Source organism: Schistocerca gregaria, chromosome 4 (assembly GCF_023897955.1).
Source record: "Schistocerca gregaria isolate iqSchGreg1 chromosome 4, iqSchGreg1.2, whole genome shotgun sequence".
NCBI classification, from domain to species: domain Eukaryota; kingdom Metazoa; phylum Arthropoda; class Insecta; order Orthoptera; family Acrididae; genus Schistocerca; species Schistocerca gregaria.
Window position 1 is genome coordinate 656,407,059 of NC_064923.1, and position 22,903 is coordinate 656,429,961.

Below are 22,903 nucleotides of genomic sequence, written 5' to 3' on the forward strand. Positions count from 1 at the left end.
AGATATTATGACACTTGCTAGATATTTCCAAAGAGGTACACGTAAGATAAAAAAGGAAGTGATGTGCTGCAGCAGAGACGCTGTAAGATAGGGCACGTGACTGGCACTTTTTTTTTAATTAGGCGGAAAGAACGGAGACTGATGTGTGTTGTTGAAGAGAGGATGCGAACATTTTATCACTCCTTCTCTTGTATTAGTTTTGTTGTTAATAATTTGGATTTTAGAAAAATACAGTGCTTGTCTATGTATCTGACAAACAGTTCACCTCACTGCACCAAATATGAGTGTTTCATTACTTGGTCAACAATTAGCAACTTGTACAGCAAGTTCGAGATGGCCATCACAGGGGGGGAAGGGGGGGGGGGGGGGGGGGGGGGGGAAGGAGGTAAACTTTCCCACTGAGAAAAAATACAACTAAGAAAATTTACAATTAAATTTCCTAGAAAGTTTATTTCAGATATGTTTAATGGTGTGTGTTTGGCATCTGGCCACAAAAGCATTCCAACTTCCATTTATGATTTCACTATTAAAAGTCATAAAACACTTCCAATTCAAAAGCTCTAATTCATTATCGGGCCAGTAATAAACATATGACATAATACAACTGATTATGCAAATGCACTGCTCAAAACATCAGAGCCTATGGATGCATTATCTAAACATTACTGAAGATGATGTGAATCCATTGAGAAAAAAATTTCAAGTGATTAGGGATTGCTAGTTAACCATGCAAAACGAGTGGTTGGGACCTATTAAAAAGTTAAACAAAAGAAAAGTGTATTGCCACCTCTGTTTTTTGGCTATTCTGTGGAAGCACAGAAGTGCAGTACTGCAGAAGGCCCAGGCAGCTGGTGGGTCCAGGATGTTGACTGCTGAGTAAGCAGCAAAGTTGTTTTTGTATTGAGAGACAGACAATACTGCAAACTGCCAGGCACAGCAGTAACGGCAGGGGTCTTACTGAAAAGCCAAGGGGTTTCCCCACTGGTGAGCTGCAGAAATGTTGTGAGGAATGTGATTAGAAGCAGTTGCTTGGCTTAAATGAGTCACTAACTTGTAAAAATATCTGTGTATTTTTAGCACTCATTCAGAGCCCGACTACAACGAAGGAGCTATGGTGGACACTATGGCACTGTGAGACAGCAAGAAGTGACCATTAGCTTGGCCAGCTAACACTGCGACAACATCTATTACACCAAGTCTGCCTTCTGGGACTTGCTGCTTCATTGGTGGGTCACTTTAGCCTTACCAAGCAGTAAATTGACTCCTGCCCAGGGGGTAGAGGGTCAAAACTACAGCTACTCTCTCTCTTTTATGCTGACCTGGGCACTGTGGTATATCCTGCCTCCACGCACAAAGGAAGGACTTTCCACTAGTATGTGGCACCTTCTGCAAGTATTCTGGTCATTCCTGTGTCACTAACTGCACTCTCACAATGTGGCATTCATAACTGGGCTGTGTGCACAGCCATCTGGCCACATCAATCAGCATTCCAGTCTGCATGTCAGCACCTGGTAGCTGGATGCCAGATGAAATCAAGCTGTACGCGCCAGCCTCTCCGAGTACTGTGACAGGTGCAGCTACCATACTGCGGCACCTGAGTGTAGCTTCACGAGTATCAGTAATATAGTGACTGACTCATAGGTATTATTTTAATGAGCTGCCACGGGCATACATCCTCACTGGGACCTACTGCCACCGCCCGATCATAAACAGAAGGCGACTGCCCAGCCCGAGAGTGAGCAGTGGGTTCCTTCACGACTGGTCAACAGCTTCATTTGGTGACAAGAGGAGAAAGACAACTCAATTACTGCAGGGTTGCAGTTAAATCCACATATAGTGGGGTGAGTGCAGTGTCTTTTTCTCCCCCCCCCCCCCCCCCCCCCTCCTCCTCCTTCTTCTTCTTCACTGCAGGTATCATGGAGAACCAATGGGTCTTTGGCCAAGTGTGTAATTGCATTGGTATGCTCAGTAGTGGCAGTTAGTTGCAGACAGCATTTTGTGGAGGTGTAAATACTGTTGTTAATTCTGCAATATGTGTCATCATGAGCAATGGTATGGCTCATTGTCTTGGGAGTTATGTAAGACCCTAACCAATTCTAGCGGTTGAGGAGGGGAAGGTGAGCACAGTCAAAAGATAGATCTTATGCCAATGGAACTGCTCTGCAATTTTTAAGAGATACATAAAATACTATCATGGAAACTGTACAAAGCAGCAGAATTGTCACATAGAAATTAAAATGTTCAGATGTGTTTAATGACAAGTTATTAAAGCAACACCGTAAGAGTGTGTATAAACTTAAATTTTCAAATGATATGTTTTTCTCCTCTTCTCATTCTTTATTTTATCGAGTGGTTCAATGTTTAGAAAAGACTGATAAATATAGTATCCTGAAAACACATTACTTTATGATTAAGTGGAATGACTTTGATGAATGTGAGCACACATAAAGAGCAAATAATATGTTATGTTATACGCATACTCACATGTTACACTGAGGCTGTACAATACTGAATTTTGTGGTAAAGTAGTATGATTATTGAATCCATGCAAGTCTTGAATACTGAATTACACTGATCTCGGAGTCATTTGCTTACTAATTACAGTGTTATGTCTTGGATACCCCAGACTGATGTGTGACTACATGTGTGGCCATGATGTAGGAGTGATACTTCATTATTATGTTTATGAATTGTTTAGTTGTGTGTTAGCCAATAAGTATTATAACTAGAGGACGTGTTCAATGACATAAAGAGAATTCAGGGGCCCCATTTGTTTATTAGAGATGCTATCGCGAGAGTAAAGGTGCCCATTCAGAGCCCAACCTGTCAGCTGATCCACTAACCAACCATAGCTGCAACCTATCCAACTCTGTGTGTGGGCCTGACAGGTAGTGTTTAGAATAAGCAGGGAGCGGCTCGATGGATGAACTGATGCACCTGAAACGTGGACCCAACAGCAAGTCCATCGCCCACATACAGGTGAGTGGGACAGGATTGACTTGCATGGTGGATCGGTCAACCTGCGTAAGGGGACCTTAAAGTCGAGCAGACAACGGTCATACATACAGTAAACAGGCACTGGCTTGTGAAGAGAGAGAGAGAGAGAGAGAGAGAGAGAGAGAGAGAGAGAGATTTTTTAGTACTCACCAATGTGGAAATACGTTAAGAATTTGTGGAGCAGGTGACAAACGAGGTTTGAGGAAGTATGGACAGTGAGCAAGTATTTATTATTTGCACATGAGACTGAAGCACCCAGTGCATGGAGGACTGTACCTAAAACTACCCCCTCCCAAAGAAAAATCCAGAATGAAATATGAAATGTCAATTTACATGTACTTGTCTATACAAACAATGAACTGTAAATATGTTATGTAATAGAACGTTGAGTGGTTATGCCCTTACTAAGTAGGTGTAAGCTATATCAGTAGGACAGAGCATGGAAATACAATTGATAACCTCATGAATCACCAAACCCTTTTTGGTACAGGAAAGTACTGTAAGTTTATTGGTAAAACATTCATACACTTGTGGATTACGTTTTGCAATCTGATTGACTTGTTGCTAACAACTGCATGATAGAAGATTTCATGTCATCTATTTACACCAACTAACATCGCAATCACTGCCAATGCCATAAGCTGTGCCCAGTCCACCACCATAGCATGTTAATGTGCTTGTGAATTTCTGGTTGATGCCCTCCTGGTGTTGGATTTACCATCCAATCCTTTTCCAGCTCGCTGAAGCAGAATTAAGGAGGAACAATTTCTGGGAATGGAAATTAAATCATCTACCATACCACTCCCTTCAGCTTAACAAACACTTACTGGCAGTGACACAGAAGCATGTTCCTACAAAAAAAAAAGAAAGGTTGTCTTACTGGTCCTGGGTGCCAGTGTAATGCCCCAAGGCAGAGAACCTTTTCAATTACACAGATTCTAAGCAAAGATATGAGTGGACCAGCCCTCATCTGTGATGTTAATAATTTTCAATGGTGTTAAATTTCTTGTTTAACGTTTTTTTGGAACCAAACGAAGATTCTTACAGATTAATATATCACTGTCTGATATTCTGGTTGTTGCTGTAGACAGATATTCTAGCTGTAGACATATTATTATTACTGTGAAGAAGGACTTAACATTGTTAAAATGAAAAGGATAATTGTATATTATTTATTAGTTACAAATACAACTGATCTTGGTCTAAATGAAATGTTGTGATCTTATAGTTTTAGCACCAGCAAAGAGCACCAGATGTTTTCTGCCAAGAGGAAAGTGATGGCTACAACAAGACAAGAGGGAAACTTCAATTAATTTCCATCAAAATCCAGAGCCACCAATGAGGAACATGAGACATGGTAGTCTCGTAAGAGTTGCTCTGCTGTTTGATATTCTCCAAATAGAGGCGATACCTTTCTTGTATTATGCCGGTTTATGCTGTCACCTTCATTTCCCGAGAAAATTCTTTTCTGTCCCTGGTCTCAGTGGTTGTGCGATTCCTAATGGATAAGAAATGTACACATGGTCTATAGTACACTGCAATGTGATGTTTTTTCAATCACCCAATTAGCTAACTTAGACTGTCATTGTCAAGCACATTCGTAACATCTGTATTTCAAGCCATTTTCAAATCACTCCCAATTACAAGTAAAAAGTAGCCATATTCTGTCATTTTACGAAAGGATCCACATCATAGTGGCACCTTTTAAGAAGAGTAGCGAACATGGTGTCAATGAACAGGGACTGTGGACAGGTGGCACTCGATTGGAGTGTGAATCGGCCTTTAGGCATGCTGAGATAGTCCATGCAATTGCGATGACACTGTGTCCTGGATGGTGCACTGGTTGATGTACCTGGTTATTAAGCAGGAGAGTTTGGGTTCAAATCATGGTCTGGTGCACATTTTCACTCATCACTGCTGATTCTGCATAATGTCCTGCTGCAGTTGATGGCAATGATCCCCTTCAGTTCATATATAATGTTTCACAGCTGCAGATTCTGCATGGTGTCTTTTCTTTCATTCATATGCCATCTATCAGTTCTGATGTTACTCAAAACTTCAGTTATCATCCCTGTTCATTTCTAAAATCTGTCAATACAGCTTGCAAGTACAAAATACAGGAAGCGTGAGAGGTACGAAGTTCAAAAGAAAGAAGGCCATCTGTTCTTTTATTTATAATCAAAATATGAAAATATTTATTTTATTAGAAAGTTATTAAAATATTCCAGAAATCTGTCATGGATACAGCCAAAAAACACTAAACTGTCAACAGTGTGCTGAACATACAAAATGTTTTGAACATGAATAGAACAAAAGTTAATGAAATCTTCGCAATAATTCTTCTTCGGGAGTCTGTGAACACACACATACATAAAAAGTAATTAGTCCACTGAAAACACAAATTAATAGTACACACCATAAAAAATATTCAGAAATTTGTACCAGAAAGGACATCATCAAATTAGTCTAATTAAATGGAAAACGATATGAACTAAATATATCATGGAATTCAAGTGAAAGGACATATCTTGCGGTGTGAACATTTGGAATATGTGGCTGTGTAAGACCTGGCATTTATGGTTTAAACCATTAACATTACCACTAATTTTAAAAGTTAAGTTTCAATTGGAGACACTTTTCCTAATCATGGCTTACACAAGTATTTGTATAACTAGATACAACGTACTGCCTACCTCTATTATACTGTTGTATATAGCAAGAAGGGATTTGTCTTGGTCACTCAGTTGCCTCTGCTGCTTGCCCACATCTCTATATATTAAATCAGAAGCAAACTTGGCCAATTCTTTTATGTGGCATACTTTAACAGGTATCTGTAAGAAGATAATACAAGCTGTGAGAGAGAGAGGGAGAGAGAGAAGGGGGAGGGGAGGGGAGGGGGGTGGGAAACAAGAGAAACAAGTCCAATAAACAAGAGTACAGAAATGTGTACTTTCTGCAATACACACATGTTTACAGGAAGTGTTCAACATGGCACCAATTCATTGACAATGCACCTCTCTGCCTTCTGGCATAAGGAATGACTTACCCTTTGAAGTATACCTGGTTCTAGTTGCACCTGCTGTCCACATTGAAGATGCGCCCCTTTAGTGTCTGCACACTGTTGATTGGCATGGCTCAGACCAATTCCTTCAAGTGTCCCCATAACCAAAAGTCTCGGGGATTAAGGTCTGGGGAACAAGCAGGCCAAGGTGTGACCCCCCCTCCCTAACCCGGCCAATCAAGTGGTCCTGAAATGTCTGCATCCGATGTTTGTGCACACTGTCATGAAAGTGTGCTTGTGCACCATCACACATGAATCACATTTTTATTCGTAGTTGCAATGGCACAGCCTCCACCAAGGTAGGCAATACATTAATGAGAAAGTTCAGATAATGCGCCCCAGTTAACCTTTGTGGTAGCATGTACGACACTATTAATCTATCCCCAAGTACGCCTGCCCACATGCTGTTTGAGAACCGGTGTCGATGACCCTTTCCTGAATTGCTTGGGGATTTACATCTGCCCATACATGCTGGCTATGGAAATTCACACCACCTACTCTTGTGAACTCTGCCTCATCAGTAAATAAGATCTCCATTTACAGAACCGCCAATTTACAATGATGATCCTCAGGACTCAGGGCCTGAATCTCCTGAATGATATGAGTACAGCAATCATTCATGAAGTACCCCCAACATAAGAGAGTGAGGCATATGTCCTGCTGCTGGTAATTGTCGCACAGTGGTCCCAGGGGCTTCTTCCAACAAATGTAGCACCCGCTCCTCCACGTCATGCATGCCATCTGTGCAAGGCCTTCCACTGTCAACCTCCGAGGTGCAAGGGTACCTGTGTCCCTGACACTGGAAAAGTCTGCCGAATAGCTTATTGGAGGGTGCTCTGCAGCATGAATATTTTTCAGTGTAGAGGGCTCAGGCTCGGAGGCTATGTCCCTTTGCTAAACCACAGCAGAATAACATATCTGCCATTTCACTTGTTGAGTAGTAGGCTTCCATTGCTAACAAATGGTGGAAGAGAGAAAATGTACATGTACTACACCATTTACATACACAAACAGCACAATAACAGTAACACGTAACTGAATTTGTGTTTGGAAGAAGCTAAAACCCCACATACATATACAGGGTTGACAGTACTGTGCAATAAGGCGCACACACGTGACGAAAACTAATGTAGCCTACAATACGACTCGAACCACACAACTGACTGCAGATCACCTAATGGTATATAGAGTACTGTGAGTAAGACATCATAATACCCTGCTGACAAATTTAATGGAGTGCCAATGCAATGACTGTGCTAATATCCACAACCGAGTGTCATGCAGCCCTTCCTATAAACACATGTTTATCTCAGAAAGTATGCGGTTTTCTTCACTCTAAGTATTCGACACATTTGTTTGAACATCCTGTATATTAAGAATAAACAATAAAATTTCACACAGGAAGAAAAGCAAAACAACAAGTATTCAAAAGAAATCAGTTCAAAACTGTAACTAAATTAGTTCTTCATTTGAATGCCTTGATGTCTGCTCCTCAGAATCTGTGTTGTCCCTCCACAGTCCCCAGCAGCATCCATTACCTGATATGGACAGGACATACACAATTTTTGAAGAGAAAATCACATGAAACTGTGAAAATTAAATCTGGAAAAAGTATGCAATATGGCTCTCATTCAGTTCACTAAAATGATACTTCATCACAACAGGCAACTCTCCTACAGAAAATTTTTATGATAACCAAAATCGAATAGGCCATTGTCAATGCAATCATTACAGAATGATTACAAAGTAACCTTTATTTTTTAATTTCGTAAACAGGTAAATAAAATTAAAGGGTTGGCAAAGCACTCATATAGTACTGACTTTTAGGAACAACATGCAAAATGTTTGTGTGTACATTAAATGGGCATGGAAAGTGGGTAGAAACCCTAGCTTGAGAAGCGGGTAGACATCCCATCCCCTCTTACCAGTCTCCAACACCTTTAATAAATACAGCTAGCACATTTGAGACTGATGTAGATGATCTTTCAGTCTAGTATATAGTAACTTTACCGTATTTGGTTAAGTTAACAAGTATAACATGTAGTGTTAGGCTGCCCCTACAACTGAGATCCGATGATCACATCTTCTAAAGACTGTATCCTTTGATATCCCAGTCAATTTTTATTACGATACTTCTGAAAAATTTTGTCACCTTTTGACCTATGCTTTAGCACTGCACTTATGGCAAACTGGAAATGATAAGATTTTATTATGACCCGTACAGTATAACAACACTCATACTAGTTAACAACACATTTTTTTCTAATGGTAGTACATTATAATCGAGGAATCCAAGTTCCAAATTGTTCAAAACTCCTCTCAAATATATTTAAGTTGCTATTGTACAGTTTTATAGCTCTACTCAAGGAACAGTTTCCAATTGTTGTGCACATCAAAGGGAAAGTGATATTTGAGCAATCATTCCACTAGCCCAAATCATTAAGGTTGGCAATAAATTGTAAATGTGATGATTCAAACTGGTCACAGACAGTTTCAATCAGAAAGAGCCTTATGTATTTCCTTAAAATATCTCAAACTGGAAGTAAGTGGAACAAATCAATGAAAATAAAACATGGTCATTTCTGATTACATTACAGAATCATCCGTAGTATGTAGGCCAATGGCTGACGGTCTGTCATACTGCAAATCAAATTAAAGAGTTTGAGACCCTCAATCAATTACAAGAGGAAAACTGAAAACAAAACCTAAAGTTACCACAAAATCTGCATGAATTCTGGTTTTACATGTTTTACAGTAAGCAGAAACAAAGTAGTGACAGTTCAATAAGATGTGAACATCGGTGATATACTTGCTACGATGATAGGGCACTGGATATACACAGCGGTCAAAGTCTGTCTGAAAAGCTTATAAGGATGTTGCAAGATAGGTTGTGCTGCAAAATAACTATAAAGAAAAAAAATTCAGTATGTTGTGCAATTTCCAAGTCAATTACCATTGAAGTTAACCAATCGGGCCACTGTGCGTGCAAATTCAATTGCCCTGCCAGAGACGGTTTCACCAAACCTATTCTTTGTTTGAATATAATAGAGGGAAACATTCCACATGGGAAAAATATATCTAAAAACAAAGATGATGTGACTTACCAAACAAAAGCGGTCGCAGGTCAATAGACACTATCGACCTGCCAGCACTTTTGTTTGGTAAGTCACATAATCTATTCTTTGTTTGGTTTCTTAAGACCGAAGAAGAAAGCAATACAAAAATAGGGTAAGGGACAGTTCTAAGGATCAAATCCAAGCCAAGGGCTGAGCAGTCTCATGCACTATCTTCTACGCTACGAGAACAGCTGACGCTTATTTTATCTGGTGGGTCACTGGAATTTGTGTATGCAATGGCCTGATTGGCTAACTTCAATGCTAATTAACTTAGACATGGTGCAATGTATCAAATTTTTCCCTTAACATTTCTTTCTCAACATAACCTATCCTGCAACACTCTTACACGCTCTTCAGAGTGTTTATGATCACCCTGTATATTTCGGTTGTACGGGAGTTTTGTGTTGTCATCCAGCATTTAGATTTAAAGGTGGAGACTGCTCTGGAGAGATCAAAACTGAGTTGGATGCAGTTCTCGTGGGCTCTGGACTAACACTGCACCCCATTAGCTTTTGGATTAATGAGTTTAAATGTGGGTGTGGAAACACTGAATATGTGAAGTGATACTGCAACCCAATTGAATTTATCACAACAGACATCATCAACAAAACCTTTATTTTGTAGTGCATGACCAATAAATGAAATGTGTAATAAATAACGTCCGAGTCAGAAACATGTTAGGTTGAATTATAAAGAGTGAAATAGCACATTGAAGGAACTGTTTTGTTGCAACAGGAATGTTTTATTATCCATGGCTTTCTTGGAGTGCATGAAATTTAACACTTGTCAGTATTATCAAAGGAATGAGTGTGATACAGTTGAGACACGTTTTCTATTGTTTGAAGATGAATAAATCCAATTAAAGGAAGTCATCTTTTACTACAGAGGAACCTCAATATCTTTCAAGATTAATTTTGCTGGAAGTACTTACATTTACATCAAGTACAGTTAGCCTACAGTTTAATTTCTCTGGGTGATCATGGCTGCAGTACATCTCTCACACTATAGTCTGATAAACAACCATTAGGATCAAGGCCAGATCTAGTAGGAATAATGATACGAAGCTTAACAAAATGCACAAGATGTGAGATGGCAAGGTTTTTCAACATATGTCTTCACAGTCTTAAAAAAAGTAAGTTTGAAATATGATATGAAGTCATTAATTTTTAAAAATAACTACAGCATACAGCATGATGAAGTCTAGCCGGGTGTACACAATATTGTAACCAGACTCCAAAGTTATATGCACCATTCCCAGTGGAACTTGCTCCAAATTCTGACAGATCTTTTTTATTACACTCCATTTGCTCCTAGCAATTTATCCTGAACATTTCACACTACAGATAATCCGACAAGAGAAGGACCCATTTTATGAGAATAGGTGAATGGGTGGGAAGGCAATACCTACATTCAAGAGATCACTTAAGGGGGTAGGACGTCAAACGGGCCAACTTGGAGCAGGAGAGGCAGCACAGGACATTTTAATTTCCACCGTTTATACTTTTACAGATAAATTCATAAAACTTTGACAGCATGACTAGGAAGAATTCAGGATTCATATTCTTAGCAGTGAAAGCTCAAAAACGTAACAAAATACATTTTTTACATGTGAAATTTCATAATTTTTTCACTTAACTACTGGCTGCATTTGTTGCTGTAGGTACACTTTTGTTCCTAATTGAGAGAGATTCTTCCATGAATTTTCTACAGCATACGAATCATCGTTATAGGTGTATGAAACTCTAGAATTTATTTAATTGATGAAAAACTGAATGAACTGTTACATTTTAAATTTCATGTTCAGAAAAAACTCAAATTTTATAGTTAATTATCTCAATTTTTACCACAGTTTTGTAGTAGATTTGGAAAATTCTAGAGTTTCATTCACCTGTAAGTACTGTTTGTATGCTGTGCAAAATTCACCGAAGAATCTCTCTCACTTAGGAAGAAAAGTGTACCTATAGCAACAAATGCAGCCAGTAGTAAGAGAAAAAAAGAAGAAATTTCATATGTAAAAAAAAGGTATTTTGCTAAGTTTTTGAACTACCACTGCTATGAGTGTGAGTCCTCAATCCTTCCTGGTCATGCTGATAAAGTTTTATGAATTTATTTGTAAAAGTATAGACAGTAGAAATTAAAATGCTTTGCAGTGGCTCTCTTGCTCCAAGTGAGCCCGTTTGATGTCCTACCCCCCTTAACACTGAACAAATTTCATGCTAGCTGTATGAGAGGTTACCTACATCTGTTGAAAAAAATCTACTCAGTTACTACAAACTGTGGACAAAAAGCTTTTTAATATGTATGTGACTCTTGCACGCTCGATATTTTCAGGTGTATGCTTTGCACTGAATGCCAACAAAGTTACAGAAAGCATGGCATGCCTGCTCTAAAAATTGCCACTTTAATACAACACTGAAAGTGTACACACTATGCTGAGAGGAACACTGATCCACTGTTACCAAATGCTAATGTTTGTGGAATATGGTTGACTGAATGGTATCACCTACCTGCCAACGACACATCGTATTTTCTGCACTTTCCAACGTTGCTCTTTATTTCACCCCGTCCCTTATAAATGAACATATTTTCCATGCCACTTATTTAATCATAAAATAAAGCAACTAAAGTACTTGCCTTAACAATTGCAGCCTCTCCTGGCTCCGGTTTCACAACTTTTTTTGGAGGTTCATTTGATTCTGTGGTTTTAAAAGGCCTCTTTGTTGCATGCACTTTCTCTTCTTTTATTTTCTTCCCTTCCTTCATTTTCTTCTCTTCTTTCTCCTTATCACGTTTTGGACAGCTACAAACCCGCACATTCATAAACTGCCGCCCAAGGACATCTCCCCTATAAAGAGAAGATTTTTGTATATATTGGCAGATCAACACTTCATATTCTGATTGCTCTCATCGAAAACTGAAGTGACCCTTTGGAACAAAAAGACTATGCATCAGAAAATGGTATCCTATCCAAAGATGTGCAACATTTTCCTGACTTGGCTGTCATCATTTCTTTCAACAAAAAATTATTGCCTTACATTTTTAGGCACTTGTCCACAACCTTCTAATCTACCTTGTTATGAAAACAAGCCAGAATTTTCCATAGAGCAACATAGTGTTTTTTTTTACAAGTGTTTAACAGATTGCCTCCAGCATGACCTAATACCTGCCTTCTCTTGAATTTTAAGATTAATGAGAGGATGATTAAAACAGTTTTTAGAATTTAACTGGAGTTCACTAATCAAATCAGAAAAGGGTACAAAATCTCTCTCTTGGTTGCACCTTCAAAGGCAGAAATTGGAAGACATCAACTTGCCCTATGTGCCCTTTAGTTAAAGGTTACATAGTATACCATATATGCATTTTCTCTCTCTAGTTCATTGCATTACAAACTGGAAAAGTAAAAAAAAATTTTTTTATTTGAGTCAGGCATGTTTGTAAGAATGTCTTATGTAGGCCATAGTAATCTTTCTGGAGATTATCATATAAGGAAATAATTGAATTTCCAAGTTATTAGAGAAATCTCCACAAACTAGGTTTTCTTTCCATGCTTTCTGACAACAAGTACACCAGTATTTAATCATTAACCACTGAAATTTTAGTCATGAAATAAGGGACAAGGAATAAGAAAAAACAATTAGTCTACTTTGTTACAGTGTTTCATCAATAGCAACTTGTAAAGAACTAAACAAATATTAGAATATTAAACTTTTCTCAAAACTTCTGCATGCCAGCAAAAAAGTACCCATTAAAGCAATGGTTATATGAGAGGGGAGAGAGGACGAGTTTTATTATGTCAAGATATGTAGTGCCTGAATTTATAATCAGTTTATAATTCATAATGAAGTGCTCTCATTTTCTGATAACTGCCACAACTAAATTTAAATGCTCAGTGCAAACACAGTCCCCACAGTACAACCATTATTCTGTGAATATGAACAAAGTTAAATAATGAAAATGTTTCAGAGTTGGTGGGGAAAAAGAAAACAAAAAACTAGTTACACCAAGCAGGTAACTTCAAATAATGGCAAATGATGTTTCCATACTTAACTTGCCAAACTGACTTACTAAAGTTAGCAAATGCTTAATCAGTGTTTTGTAACATTCCTTACGTAGCATTTACTTGTATGTTGAAAAGCATAAACTACTCAAACAATTAAATTTTTACTCAGCACTGCCTCCCCCCATGAACCATGGACCTTGCCGTCGGTGGGGAGGCTTGCGTGCCTCAGCGATACAGATGGCTGTACCGTAGGTGCAACCACAACGGAGGGGTATCTGTTGAGAGGCCAGACAAACATGTGGTTCCTGAAAAGGTGCAGCAGCCTTTTCAGTAGTTGCAGGGGCAACAGTATGGATGATTATCAGGAGAAAGAAAACTGGCGTTCTACGGATCGGAGCGTGGAATGTCAGATCCCTTAATAGGGCAGGTAAGTTAGAAAATTTAAAAAGGGAAATGGATAGGTTAAAGTTAGATATAGTGGGAATTAGTGAAGTTCGGTGGCAGGAGGAACAAGACTTGGTCAGGTGAATACAGGGTTATAAATACAAAATCAAATAGGGGTAATGCAGGAATAGGTTAAATAATGAATAAAAAAAATAGGAGTGCGGGTAAGCTACTACAAACAGCATAGTGAACGCATTATTGTGGCCAAGATAGACACAAAGCCCATGCCTACTACAGTAGTACAAGTTTATATGCCAACTAGCTCTGCAGATGACGAAGAAATTGAAGAAATGTATGATGAGATAAAAGAAATTATTCAGGTAGTGAAGGGAGACGAAAATTTAATAGTCATGGGTGACTGGAATTCGTCAGTAGGAAAAGGGAGAGAAGGAAACATAGTAGGTGATTATGGATTGGGGCTAAGAAATGAAAGAGGAAGCTGTCTGGTAGAATTTTGCACAGAGCATAACTTAATCATAGCTAACACTTGGTTCAAGAATCATAAAAGAAGGTTGTATACATGGAAGAATCCTGGAGATTCTAAAAGGTATCAAATAGATTATATAATGGTAAGACAGAGATTTAGGAACCAGGTTTTAAATTGTAAGAGATTTCCAGGGGCAGATGTGGACTCTGACCACAATCTATTGGTTGTGACCTGTAGATTAAAACTGAAGAAACTGCAAAAAGGTGGGAATTTAAGGACATGGGATCGGGATAAGCTGAAAGAACCAGAGGTTGTACAGTTTCAGGGAGAGCATAAGGGAATAATTGACAGGAATGGGGGAAAGAAACACAGGAGAAGAAGAATGGGTAGCTCTGAGGGATGAAATAGTGAAGGCAGCAGAGGATAAAGTAGGTAAAAAGATGAGGGCTGTTAGAAATCCTTGGGTAACAGAAGAAATATTGAATTTAATTGATGAAAGGAGAAAATATAAAAATGCAGTAAATGAAGCAGGCAAAAAGAAATACAAACGTCTCAAAAATGAGATCGACAGGAAGTGCAAAATGGCTAAGCAGGGATGGCTAGAGGACAAATGTAAGTGTGTAGAAGCTTATCTCACTAGGGATAAGATAGGTACTGCCTACAGGAAAATTAAAGAGACCTTTGGAGAGAAGAGAACCACTTGTATGAATATCAAGAGCTCAAATGGAAACCCAGTTCTTAGCAAAGAAGGGAAGGCAGAAAGGTGGAAGGAGTATATAGAAGGTTTATACAAGGGCAATGTACTTGAGGACAATATTATGGAAATGGAAGAGGATGTAGATAATGATGAAATGGGAGATAAGACACTGCGTGAAGAGTTTGACAGAGCACTGAAAGACCTGAGTCGAAACAAGGTCCCCGGAGTAGACAACATTCCATTAGAACTACTGACGGCCTTGTGAGAGCCAGTCCTGACAAAACTCTACCAGCTGGTGAGCAAGATGTATGAGACAGGCGAAATACCCTCAGACTTCAAGAAGAATATAACAATTCCAATCCCAAAGAAAGCAGGTGCTGACAGATGTGAAAATTACTGATCTATCAGTTTAATAAGTCACAGCTGCAAAATATTAACGCGAATTCTTTACAGACGAATGGAAAAACTGGTAGATGCAGATCTCGGGGAGGATCAGTTTGGATTCCGTAGAAATGTTGGAACACATAAGGCAATACTGACCTTACGACTTATTTTAGAAGAAAGATTAAGGAAAGGCACACCTACGTTTCTAGCATTTGTAGACTTAGAGAAAGCTTTTGAGAATGTTGACTGGAATCATCTCTTTCAAATTCTGAAGGTGGCAGGGATAAAATACAGAGAGCGAAAGGCTATTTACAATTTGTACAGAAACCAGATGGCAGTCATAAGAGTCGAGGGGCATGAAAGGGAAGCAGTGGTTGGGAAAGGAGTGAGACAGGGTTGTAGCCTCTCCCCGATGTTATTCAATCTGTATATTGAGCAAGCAGTGAAGGAAACAAAAGAAAAATTCGGAGTAGGTATTAAAATCATGGAGAAGAAGTAAAAACGCCGATGACATTGTAATTCTGTCAGAGACGGCAAAGGACTTGGAAGAGCAGTTGAACGGAATGGACTGTGTCTTGAAAGGAGGATATAAGATGAACATCAACAAAAGCAAAACGAGGATAATGGAATGTAGTCAAATTAAACTGGGTGATGCTGAGGGAATTAGATTAGGAAATGAGACACTTAAAGTAGTAAAGGAGTTTTGCTATTTGGGAAGCAAAATAACTGATGATGGTCGAAGTAGAGAGGATATAAAATGTAGACTGGCAATGGCAAGAAAAGCGTTTATGAAGAAGAGAAATTTGTTAACATCGAATATAGATTTATGTATCAGGAAGTCGTTTCTGAAAGTATTTGTATGGAGTGTAGCCATGTATGGAAGTGAAACATGGACGATAACTAGTTTGGACAAGAAGAGAATATATAGCGTTTCGAAATGTGGTGCCACAGAAGAATGCTGAAGATAAGGTGGATAGATCACGTAACTAATGAGGAGGTATTGAATAGGATTGGGGAGAAGAGAAGTTTGTGGCACAACTTGACTAGAAGAAGGGATCGGTTGGTAGGATATGTTCTGAGGCATCATGGGATCACCAATTTAGTATTGGAGGGTAGCGTGGAGGGTAAAAATCGTAGAGGGAGACCAAGAGATGAATACACTAAGGAGATTCAGAAGGATGTAGGTTGCAGTAGGTACTGGGAGATGAAGAAGCTTGCACAGGATAGAGTTGCATGGAGAGCTGCATCAAACCAGTCTCAGGACTGAAGACAACAACAACAACAACAACAACAACAACAACAACAACTCAGTACTGAACTTTAATCTTTACTGACATAATTTAACAAATGAATAATGTAAGTATCCTGCACTATGAAGTGTCAACAAAACAATGAAATTGAAGCCAGCCAAGAAAATGTTAAAGCTTCATTTAAAATGCTAAACTCAGTGCCTCATCTGCTTCTCAGCATTTAGCATCACATACAGCACACATTGTATACAATAAATTCACCTGTGACACAAACCTTTAAGACATAATCAAGGATGATAACTCAGCAGTTAAAGGCCTCTGTTTAAGCCTGTCTTGGTGCATTACAATACTTATCCTATACTATTAAAATTAATAAAATTTATATATAATCTAAATTATTGGTATTTATTGTTATTCTTCCTTTTGTAAATATTTTGTCAATTTAAAATAATTCTGGTACTGTTAAGATGACACTACCTTCACCCAAGGTGTGAATGTGACTACTGTACTCGTCAACACCTCTTCTGAAAGGTGTAAATCATTAACGATGAACTATTACTGAAATATTGCTCTGCTGGTGAGGTAGCATATGCAACTAAACAAGGACTGGAACACATTTGATTTGTTTGTTGCATCATGAGCAGCAGTCAGTTGAAGTTGAGAGGCAGCTCACTGTCACAACACAGAACAGACACAGAAGACTCCCAGACTCCCTTGGCAAGCCTAATTCTCTCATAATGAACCACCTGTAATATTTCTGAAAAGTAATGGTCTTAGACAATTGTGCTTCTATCATAAAAAAAGAGGAATGTACAAAGACTGTGGCTTTTAAGAGACTTGTACTCATTTGCCTGCAGTGCGATTTTCATTAATAGCAATATATCCAGAAACAACATAAGCTAAAAACTGCAAACAGTTTCATTCACTTTAAGTTACGATGTGTGAAATTTATGGTGCATTACATCCTTATGTCCCCCTTCCAATTGACTAGAATGTAGTCATAGAATTTTTTTACTGGCCGTATGAAAAGGAGAGAGAATTATGAATTAATGATGTTCAATATTAAAGAAGCACGAATTTTTTGGCTAGAATGACGAAGCATTAGGATACCTGCCACTTAGTTTCATCATAGTCCTAAATTCAGCTTTGACAAAAAACCACAGAATTTGACCAAAATTGTGGAATATGACTAAATACCGAATTTGGTAAGAAGTAACATTGAATTTGTCAAAAAAATGACAGCCAATGTGGCAAAAACTACCAGTATGAAAAAAAGGGAAATAAATAATAGTAAATTTGGTAAAAGTTTTTACCAATTTGCAAACATAACAATGAATATCATTAAAAACAGCAACAAATCTGACAAAAAATAACACCAACTTTGGCGAAAAGTAATATTGAATGTGGTGAAAGAAAGCACCAAATCTGGCCACAAAATAAAACAATTTCTTCCTCTCCCTAGTCACTGCACATTTTGTAAGAACCTATAATTGCAAACATAACTATCATTTAATTAAACTCTCTTTCTTTGAATGGGATTGGGCTGGACAGCTGCTGAGACTTCTCTACATCTACATGTACATGTACATAGATACCATAAGGTGTGTGACAGAGGGTACCCTGAAGGACTACTTGTCATTTCCCCCTCATGTTCCACTCGCAAATATAGAGGGAGAAACGACTGTCTGTACGCCTCTGTATGAGCCCTAATTTGCTGTATCTTATCTTCATGGTCCTTAAGTATGTTGGCAGGAGCAGAACTGTTCAGCAGTCGGCTTGAAATGCCAGTTCTCTAAATTTTCTCAATGGTGGTTCCCAAAAAGAATGCCGCCTTCTCTCCAGGGATTCCCATTTGAGTTCACAAAGCACCTCCATAACAATTAAGTACCAATAACAAATCTACCAGCCCTCCTCTGAATTGCTTGGATGTCTTCCTTCAATCTGACCTGGTACGGATCCCAAACACTCAAGCAGTACTGAAGGCTGCACCAGTGTCCTGTATGTGGTCTCCTTTACAGGTGAACCGCTCTTTCTTAAAATTCTCCCAATAAACTGAAGTTGACCATTTGCCTTCCTTACCACAGTTTTCACATGCTTGTTCCAAACTGTATCTCTTTGCAGTGTTATGCCCAGATATTTAAATGACTTGACTGTGTCAAGCTGGACGCTAGTAATACTGTGTCCGAACATTACAGGTTTGTTCTTCCTATTCATTTGCATTAACTTTAATTTTTCCACATTTATAGCTAGCTGCCATTCATCACACCAACTGGCAATTTTGTCTAAGTTTTCTTGTATCTTCCGACACCCATTCAATTTTGACACAATGCTTTACACCATGGCATCAGCAGACAACTGCAGAAAAGAGAACATTAGCAAACTTATCATATATCCCTGGGGCACTCTTGATGATAACCTGGTCTCTGATGAACAATAGCTGTTGAGGACAACATACTGGATCCTATTATTTAAGAAGTCTTTGAGCCACTCACATATCTGTGATCTTTTTCCATGTGTTCGTACCTTCGTTAACAGCCTGCATACAGGCACCGAGTCACGTGCTTTCTGGAAATCTAGAAATACGGACTCTGCCTGTTGCCCTTCATCCATAGTTCCATTAATCATGTGAGAAAATGGCAAGCTGAGTTTCACATGAGCATGCTGATTCATGGACATAAGCTGCTTAGCTCCAAGAAAATTTATTACATTGGAACTGAGAATGTGTTCAAGGATTCTGCAGCAAACAGAAGTTAGGGATATTGGTCTGTAATTTTGCAGGTCCATTTTCTTACCTTTCTTATACACTGGAGTCACCTATGCTTTTGTCAGGCCGCTTCGGACTTTGTGCTCGGCGAGAGATTAATGATAAATGCAAGCTAGGTAAGGGGCCAATGCCGTAGAGTACTCTTTGTAAAACTGAACTGGTATTCCGTCTGGACCTGGTGGTTTACTCGTTTTCAAATCTTTAAGTTACTTCTCTAAGCCATGTATGCTTATTTCTATATCGTCCATAGGAAGTCTGTCCAATAATCAAATAATGGTATGTTTGTACGGTTCTCCTGTGTGAACGATTTCTTGAGCATGAAATTAAAAACTTCAGCTTTTGTTTTGCTATGTTCAACTGCCACACCAGACTGGTCAACAAGGGACTGAATGGAAGCCTTAGGCCCTCTTAGTGATTTTACATCCAACCACAATTTGCTTGGGTTCTCTGCCAGATCTTTTGCTACGGCTGGACGGTGGTAGTAGTTGTATGCTTCATGCATAGATCTTTTCACAGACGCTCGACTCTCTACCAACCTTTGTTTGTCATCGTTTGCAAGTCCCCTTTTGAACCTAGAGTGCAACAGCCTTTGCTTCCTAAGCATCTTATAAATGTCATTATTAAACCAAGGTGGATCTTTTCCATCCTTTATCCACTTTACTAGGCACATCACTCTCCAGACCACAATTTACAATCTTCTAAAACTTTGCCCATAATTCCTCTACATCCATCTTACTCTCTAAGTAAGATGTTCATAACTGCTTATCTGCTCTACCAAGCAGAAACACTCTCACAGCCTTCTTGTATGATTTACTAACTTTTGTAATCATAGTTGCTACAATGACATCATAATTGCTAATCCCCATGTCAATGCTGACACTGTCAGTAAGTTCCAGCCTATTTGTAGCTACAAGGTCTAAGATATTTCCACTGTGTGTGGGCTTCCAAGCTAGCTGCTCAAGACAATGTTCAAAGTATTTCGCATGACTGTCTGTATCCCCTGCAGTGAATTCATAGACATCCCAGTCTATACTCGGCAGTTAAAAGTCACCTCTAACTAGTATTCCATGATCTAAGTATTTACACACTATTGACTGTAGACTTTCTTTGAAATGCCACAGCAGAATCGGATGGCAGGTAAAAACATCGAACAATTAACTTAATTTCACCTACACTTGTTATACGTGACCAGATGAATTCACTGTCTCCCATGAATTACATATTCTAAAAACCTACCAAGACAATCCACCCAGCATTTTGAGCCTTGGTTTAAACCATACAAACTCTTCAGCAGTTAACATACACACCCTGTACCACCTTCATAGTCTTCTGGTTGATACACTTTAATTTACTCCTTCAAAATACCATTCAAAATGACACAATCCTTAATCAAACTGCCTTACACACCAATCATGTTGAATTGCAACACACACTCAACAGGGCTCCTGTTATCTCAGATCTTGCTGCAGGGCTAAATGTGTCGATGTAATCTTATTTTTTGGTATATATCAAACCGTTTCATTATATATTAAAAACAAAGATTCCAAGACTTACCAAGCGGGAAAGTGCCGGTAGACAGGCACAATAAATAAAACACACAAACACACACACAGAATTTCTAGCTTTCGCAACTGACGGTTGCGAAGAAGAGGGAAAGATGAAAGGATGTGGGTTTTAAGGGAGAGGGTAAGGAGTCATTCCAATCCCGGGAGCGGAAAGACTTACCTTAGGGGGAAAAAAGGACAGGTGTACACTCGCACACACAAACATCCATTCGCACATACACAGACACAAGCAAACTCTTTGCCTTTAAATATGTCTGCTTGTGTCTGTATATGTATGGATGGATGGATGGATGGATGGATGGATGGATGTGTGTGTGTGTGTGTGTGTGTGTGTGTGTGAGAGAGAGAGAGAGAGAGAGAGAGAGAGAGAGAGAGAGAGAGAGAGAATATACCTATCCTTTTTTCCCCCTAAGGTAAGTCTTTCCGCTCCTGGGATTGGAATGACTCCTTACCCTCTCCCTTAAAACCCACATCCTTTCATCTTTCCTTTTCCTTCCCTCTTTCCTGACGAAGCAGCTGCCGGTTGCGAAAGCTCGAAATTTTGTGTGTGTGTGTTATTTTATTGTGCCTGTCTACCGGCGCTTTCCCGCTTGGTAAGTCTTGGAATCTTTGTTTTTAATATATTTTTGCCATGTGGAAGTTTCTTTCTATTTTATATATTAGTTGCTCTTTAATTTGACGTATTATTTGTAATTGTAAGTTGAACATAATAAATGCTACGAAGCTTTAACACCCCGATACTCACTTTGAAACAAATGGTATAATATGGTTAAATGGGAGCAAGTTGGTGGAAAATTTGGTATATAATCTGACACGGATTGCATACCTTTTAGCCTTGTTTAATTTTTAGTGATTTCAACTATGTCTCAATGCAAACAACACTAATATGTACATCACTCACCTTTACAGTGACGCAAGAATTAAACTGCGGATATACTTCAGTATCTTCCTTTGTGAAGGAACATTTGAAAACTGAGTGCTTCATTTCTGCTTCTGTTTTCCTGACCTCAGTATCAGTTTCTGTGTCATGAATGCCTGGTAACTATCTTTGGTGCCACTGAAATAATTTACAAATGACTGGAATTTCCTTGAATTTTGAGAGATCTTCCAACAATAATCTGATATGGTAGTCATTGACAGGTTTACACACTGCACTCTTGACAGTCAAGCACAATTCATTCTGCATCTCTCTATCTATAGCCCTATGCTACAGATGACACCTATTATGCAGCAGTCAGTGTTCTATAGAAGTTTCTGCACAGTGATGGTATATCGTGGAGGATTCCTCCTATCATGAACTGTTTTACTAGGTACACATCTTTCCAGTGCTTAGCTAACTACACTTTTAAACTTGAGCCACTATTTTTCTACATGCTCCTGCCCACTGGTAGATGTTTTGGGGCCCTCTTTCAGTTATGATACAACTGCCTCTTTATCTAGTTTACCAAACATGTAAACCATAAGCGTACGACATTTCCTGTATGTTTTTCAGCCACAGTTTTTTGTCAATAAATCGTTTTGTGGATTGAGAGTGAAATCTTGGACCAATCTGAGTATAAATCAACAGGTTTTATTAGCAGAAGATCAGCTCATACGTCTACCTGAAAAAAATCATCCAGAACTTAGAAGTTTAATTATTATGTAAGGGGGTCTATTAAGGAACTAGTCTTATGTTTTTTATTATTTTTGTCTGAGGTATTCCACATGAGCTCCATGCTGTTCCAAGAACATTAGAGCTGTACTTGGCATCATGACATTTAAAGTAATTGGAGGCAGCAAAGAATCTTCTGCCCGAACCATGGGGCCAAGGAATACCAACTGAAGACTATTATAAGAACATAAACATTGATGTACTGATGCTCATCTTTTTGTTTCATAATTTGAGATATGCTATACATGAAATGTTCCTAGTTGACTAATCTAATATCAAGTTTTATAATTAATGGCATAATAAAAGCCTTCCTATAAACAAGCATTGATGTGTCCTTGTTTTAGTAGAAGTTGGATTCTTCTGCAGACATAAGAAAATTATCAATGACTTAGTGGTTCCCTGACTTCTCAGAGCTGAAAATGAGTGACATGGTAATTTACAAATTAACTGAACCTTTGCATGTAGCAGTCCTGGTGTGAGATGAACTGGAAGACAATTAGGTGATACTGGTACATCAAACTCTAAACTGAATATAAAGATTCAATGT

General features: G+C 38.7%; 1 protein-coding gene across 7 annotated transcripts in view; it reads right to left on the reverse strand.

The window, feature by feature from the left end:
• Window positions 1–5,152: 5,152 nt before the first annotated feature.
• The window catches only part of LOC126365791 (cellular tumor antigen p53-like), a 142,576-nt gene continuing 124,825 nt past the window's right edge, over window positions 5,153–22,903 (reverse strand). For all 7 annotated transcript variants that reach the window (XM_050008373.1, XM_050008371.1, XM_050008369.1 and 4 more), the window contains exons 7-9: window positions 11,809–12,019; window positions 5,691–5,828; window positions 5,153–5,349 (exon numbers count right to left, since the gene is read on the reverse strand). In XM_050008373.1, coding sequence (XP_049864330.1) covers window positions 5,314–5,349; window positions 5,691–5,828; window positions 11,809–12,019 — 385 coding nt within the window. In that variant the 3' untranslated portion in view covers window positions 5,153–5,313. The remainder of the gene's footprint in view (window positions 5,350–5,690; window positions 5,829–11,808; window positions 12,020–22,903) is intronic.